The sequence below is a fragment of the Peromyscus maniculatus genome, chromosome 1 (assembly GCF_049852395.1).
Source record: "Peromyscus maniculatus bairdii isolate BWxNUB_F1_BW_parent chromosome 1, HU_Pman_BW_mat_3.1, whole genome shotgun sequence".
In the NCBI taxonomy this organism is placed as follows: domain Eukaryota; kingdom Metazoa; phylum Chordata; class Mammalia; order Rodentia; family Cricetidae; genus Peromyscus; species Peromyscus maniculatus.
The window spans coordinates 144669501-144675500 of NC_134852.1; the positions used below are offsets into that span (position 1 = coordinate 144669501).

Below are 6000 nucleotides of genomic sequence, written 5' to 3' on the forward strand. Positions count from 1 at the left end.
TGTGTATGCATGAGAGAGAGAGAGAGAGAGAGAGAGAGAGAGAGAGAGAGAGAGAGAGAGAACGAGAACACATCTCTATGGGGAAGAAATGTGCTCAGCTTCTTTAGATTATTTACCCTCATTTCTCTTTTAAAAATAAAATTTGTTTCCACAAGGAAGGAATAGATGCCAAGTAGAGCCAAATATCAGTGGAAGGAAGGAAATGTATGTCAAGTGTGGCAATAATTTTATACGTGTAAACACACACACACACACACACACACACACACACACACACCACACACACACACACACACCACACACCACACACACACCACACACACCACACACACACCACACACACACACACACACACACACACACACACACACACACACACACACAGTCATAAACTGCCAGTGAGGTCTGTGAATCTGCTAAAAGGCTTATCAAAATATTATTTTCCTGAAAAAAGGGGGGTATTGTAGTCTTTCCCTTTTGCCTCTTTTTCTCTATTGCTGCCTAGAATGCAGGTATGAGAACAATGCAGGTAATGCAGCCAGGGTGAGACCAAAAGGCAGTAAGTGTAAGTACAGCAGTAACATCTAAGAAGAGCAGATACAAAGAATGTGTGGTGTCCCTGATTGTAGCCCTGGCCTGCAACACCTATAAAATCATGCCTGTACTGTTCACTTCATAGTGGCTTTCCCTGTTTAAAAAAACAAACAAACAAACAACAACAACAACAACAACAACAAAAAACCCACCCTGAAATCATGGTTTCTGTTATTTGCAACTAAAAGCAGTCTTCATACATTCACAGTTATCAAAGAACTATCTTGGGCTGGAGAGATGGCTCAGCAGTTAAGAGCACTGGCTGCTCTTCCACAGGACTCAGGTTCAGTTCCCAGCACCTACACTGCAGCTCACAAACATCAGTAGAATCCAGTTCTAGGGGATCTGGTGCCTTCTTCTGGCCTCTGCAGACATAACACAAAGCACACACACAGAGCAGACATATATGCAAGCAAAATATCCATACACATAAAACTTTTTTCAAAATGTGTAACACCCAAATACTCTTCCTCAGAAGTTTCTGGAACATGTACATCACATTTTTTTTAAGGAAGGGAGAAAAAGTTATGTTTGAAGAAAAGAAGTGAGGCAATATGGGAAGGATGTGAGAGAACTTCCCAGGCTCTTGGTTAAGGATAGCCCTGGAGCAATTGCTGGATCATGTTCCTAAAAAATAACCAGTTCATGGGGCTGGGGAGATAGCTCAATTGGGAAATTGTTTGCTGTGCAACCATGAGGACCTGAGTTCAAGTCCCCAAATTTACACAAAAAGTCTGGCTTGATGGTGCACACTTGCAATCCCATGGCTAAGAGGAAGTGATGGGTAGTTCCCTATGACTTACTGGTCAACCAGTCACCCCTACTTGATGCATTCCAGCCAGTGAGAGACACTGTGGTACCTGAGGGGTTTAAAAAGAAAAGTGAGTGGTACCTGAGGACTGACACTGGAGACTGTCTTCTGTCCTCTACATGTACCCCCCAACCCATAAAGTCTCATACACATACACGAACACACAAGTAACATGAAGGTTCAAGGAAAGATGTCACCAAGGAGAGGAAACTCACATGGTCTGATTCAGGATGGACTGGACTAAGACTGGCGACAGTGTTGGAGAGAGCAGCCCAGGTGAGGACAAGAGGAACACCAAGCCTACAAGTCAAGAGCTGCCGTGATGCAAGTAATCATCTAGAGAGGGATGGGGTAATGATGGCAGCCTGGATGGAAAGGTGCACTAAAGGGGAAGGAGATGTGGAGATGGGAACACACCCTCGAAGTTGGTGGCTTATGTTGTGACGGGAGACTCAGGGGTGATGTGTCAGCATGAGGCACGGGGAGAAGGCAGCAGATAGCACTCCTATAGTGAAGAAGATTGCGGGGAGTGGGGAGCTTGGGATCCAGGACTCTGTTTTGGACATGTTTGGGCTGAGCCGTGCTGGGGCTTGGGGTAATGAAGAAGGCTATGGTCACACTCAGGATATGCTCAGCCCTCAAAAAGTAATGATTCCCCTCTTCTGCCAACATGCATAAATGCTTCGTGGGTTTGCATTTTAAACATCTTCAGTGACACGGTTTGGGGCACGGACTGAGATTTGATCCTGAGACTCTAAGTGTAAACATGCCCTGAACTTGGAATATTAAACCACAATACTTAAGCCACTAAATGTGTGTTGGCCTGAATGCCTTGCTGAAGCTGTCTTTATCCTAAGGCAGGGCTCTGTCTACCAAGACTGCAGCCATGAAGTAGTAAATACCACCCCCCAATAATTCCCCAACTATTAGCTTTATTTAATAAACATTTGTCTCTAAAAAATATCAGCTGTGCTTGGACTTCTGTTTATGTGTGTGAGGCATGTGCCAAGTTCAGGACCACCTCAGGCATACTTTGAAACTTAGTTTACATGTTTCTAAAGTACATTTGCTATAAAACCTTCAAAGGATTCAGTTTGTACAAAACTCTTCCAAAAACACCTTTGACTGCGTTTTCATGCGCAGGTCCCAGAGAGTTCTCTAAACAGTCTTCAGTGTTGTTGCCTTTTTCACAGATACTACCTTGGTGTGTGCAATCTTTTAATCACCAATTTGCCAGGTTGGTCTATATTGCTGCGTAGATATTTATGGGAGCTAGGATTTGGTCACATAATGACAGACATGCTGGGGTGGAGAGTTAACGGTGACAACTGAGAAATAAAACGTTTCGTGTTGGAAATCCTGGACGGTGGAGGGCTAGTTGCTGAAAACTAAATGCCTGTTACATAGGATCACAGAAATACCAGTCGGCGGCCAAGGCGAATTATTCATTGGTGAACAGCGCCCCTAGCGGCAGAAGGGAGCCAGCCGCGATGGTGGCCAGGGAAGCTCCCGAATTTTAAAAAGGCACCTGCTGTGAGTTCTCATTATGCAAACAGAATCCACAGGTGCCCAGGCTTTAAGAAGATTCAACTCAGGAAAATACAAGTCTGTGAAAACGCCTTTAATGTATGCACTTTCGTTTAACTCCGAAGTGGGTTCTCGCTCTACACGAGGTCTTGATGTAAGCGATTATTTATCACCAACGATGAGTGAGATGGGAAAAGTGTTCTGTTAAAGTTTGATCACTACTGACAATTAGGGAGTGCAGCGGGAGATCGGTAAGGGATGACATAGGCAAGGAAGTCAATTAAAACAAAAAAGTAAAGAGCGCTGCAGGTACACCTGTGTGTGGAGGGGGCGGGGGGCGGGGTGTGCATCTGCGTGGCCACCGTGCGTACCCCAACTACGTCAAGGCGGTGGTGGAAAGAAAACCTCGTGGGGGGTTGACTCCGAAGCTGGTGGAGGAACTTGCTAACCCACCGGATCAGTAAAACGACCCCACACACACCCGCTCAGGCGACACGTGTAACTGTCAAGACACTGAGAGAGCCTTAGGAGCAAATGTCACTCCAAGAGGGGAAGCTGTGCCTTTTCGTCCAGACGTTAGTTGCTTCAAGGCCCCGAGCCAAGTGTCTTCTCCACACACGCACATCCCCAACCCCCAGAGTGGGCACCTGGCAGGGGACGGGTGTCGAGACGCTGGGAGCGCGAGCCCGGGGGTTCCGCAGATGCGCCCCGGTGCGTCTCCTCTCCCCGCGGCTGTGGCACGCGGAGACCCCAGACTGGCTCGAGGTGGCGGGGAAGGGACGCGCGGGCAGCCGCCTGCACGGGTGACTTACCTCGGGCCGCATGGGGCGCCAGCAGGGCCCCGGCCAGGGCCAGCAGGAGGGCGCGGGCGGGGGGCGCGCGCCGCGGCGGGCGCTCTGCCATTGTCGCCGGCCTGGCGTGCAGCTGCTTCGGGGGCCCAGCAGCCAGCGCTGCAGCATCCCACGCGGGCGCAGAGCCGCGGGACGTCCTACTGCCCCGAGTCTGCCGCGACCCCCTCGCGCAGCGCCCCGGCCGCAGAGCAGAGAGTCTAGCCTTTCATTTTTCAAAAAAAAACTTTCTCCCCTCCCCGTGTGTGTGCGTGCGCGCGCGCGCTACTCTGGCACGAGCCGCCCTTGACCGTTGCAATAAATGAGCAGCCTGTCCGAGTTGGCGCCGGGGACCAGCGATCTGAGGGCGGGCCTGTGCAATGGATCCGCGGCCAGCAGTCGCCGTTCTCATTACCACGGAACAAATTAGCGTCTCCCCCGCACCCCGCCCGCCTGCGGCGTCCCGCGGGTCCTAGAGACCGCTCCGGGGTCCCCGCCCGCCCGGGTCCCGCCCACTCCCGGGGGCGGCTGGATGCAGGATGCCCCCCGGACACTGAGTGAGGGCCGCCCGCATAGACTGGGTTCCGTGGCGACGACGGCGCGGGAACTCACACTTCCCAGCCTCAGGATGATGTGGCCGTGGGGCCCGGGGGCCGGCAGCCAAGAGCACACGCGGCGGCGGGGTCCAGCTTTCCAGACTGAGGCTGGAAAGGATGACTGGGCTGCTAGCTGCTGGCTAGCCGGGAACCGGCGGGACACGAGGAACAGGTCTGGGATATGGTGCACAGCCAGGCAGGCTGACTGCTGCCTCCCAAGGCCCCAAACCCGCACCTCACATCTGAGGAATAAGATTGAATTTACAGCACCAGGCATTTAGGCACGGCGCTTTCGATGCAATGCTGTTTTTGACGCTGATAGATTGACTGAAGTTTCCTTTCTGTCGTCTAGACCCAGGAAAAGGTCCAGATATTTTCCAACTTCACTGATCTTACGGGGCTGGTTAGACATGCAGATTCCAACCACCCATAATGATTCGCTCCCTTAATATTTGGGAGCCTGAGGCAGGAGGGTTACTGTAAGTTTGAGGCTAACAAGGGGCTACACCGTGAGTTCTGCGTCAGCCTGGGCTACAAAGTGAGATTCTGCCGAGAGGGAGAGAGAGAGAGAGAGAGAGAGAGAGAGAGAGAGAGAGAGAGAGAGAGAGAAGAGAAGAGAAGAGAAGAGAAGAGAAGAGAAGAGAAGAGAAGAGAAGAGAAGAGAAGAGAAGAGAAGAGAAGAGAAGAGAAGAGAAGAGAAGAGAAGAGAAAGAAAAGAAGAAGAAGAAGAAGAAGAAGAAGAAGAAGAAGAAGAAGACGAAGAAGAAGAAGAAGAAGAAGAAGAAGAAGAAGAAGAAGAAGAAGAAGAAGAAGAAGAAGAAGAAGAAGAAGAAGAAGAAGAAGGTCAGGGGAAAGAAAAATGCCAATTGCTAGGCATCCCTTTACATCTTCAGAATGAGATGCTCCCCCACAGCACAGCTAGGAGAGAAAAATGCCAATTGCTAGGCATTTCCTTACATCTTTAGAATGAGCTCTTGCTCCACAGCACAGCTAGGCAAGTTCCAACAAAGGCTTGGAGGGTCTCACCTCAAGTCAGGGCTGTAGCTGTGCCTCCCCCTCCCCTTTCTGCCTCACAGTTTTCCTCCTGAGAACTATGTGAGAAGCAGCAGGGGCCAGGCAACAGAAGCAGCAAGATGTATGGAGAACGATGGCCGCTCTGGTTCCTAACATGGAGACCTCTTAGAACTGTCCAGGCCAGCGAACTCAGAACCTGGCCGTTTTCAAAGCTCCAGCAAGATTATACTGTAGCTGAGACTCAAGCCAGCCGTAGAGATTCTGTTCTGATCCTACAACCTCTCCTGTTCTGGAACAGGTTCCCAGTATGAGAGGAAGGGGGTTGGAGAAGGCTGGATTCCTTACCATCTCCCTGGAAAGTAGCATTACTCACCAGCTGCCTCCGGCCAGCAGTGGTCCACAGCATTCTCTCACTTCACTATAGCACACAGGACCTTAAAGAGTGAGAGGCTTCATACTCAAGTTGGAAACACAGCCTGGGAACAGGGACCATTTGAAATCAGCCTTGCTCCTAGGCGGCTTGTATGTATGTCCTTGTTCACTCGCTTAATCAGAATGAACAATGTTACATTAGGGACTGAGGAAATCAAGCCATAGTGAAATGCCTCTTACCTCCAAAGGCTTTTCTGTC

The 6000-nt window shown here is 50.3% G+C and overlaps 1 protein-coding gene across 1 annotated transcript in view; it reads right to left on the reverse strand.

Moving 5' to 3' along the window:
- Adam12 (ADAM metallopeptidase domain 12) overlaps positions 1 to 4204 on the reverse strand; it is a 317008-nt gene extending 312804 nt beyond the window's left edge. Inside the window, exon 1 of the mRNA XM_042285092.2 lies at positions 3745 to 4204. Coding sequence (XP_042141026.2) covers positions 3745 to 3835 — 91 coding nt within the window. The 5' untranslated portion in view covers positions 3836 to 4204. The remainder of the gene's footprint in view (positions 1 to 3744) is intronic.
- Positions 4205 to 6000: the final 1796 nt, after the last annotated feature.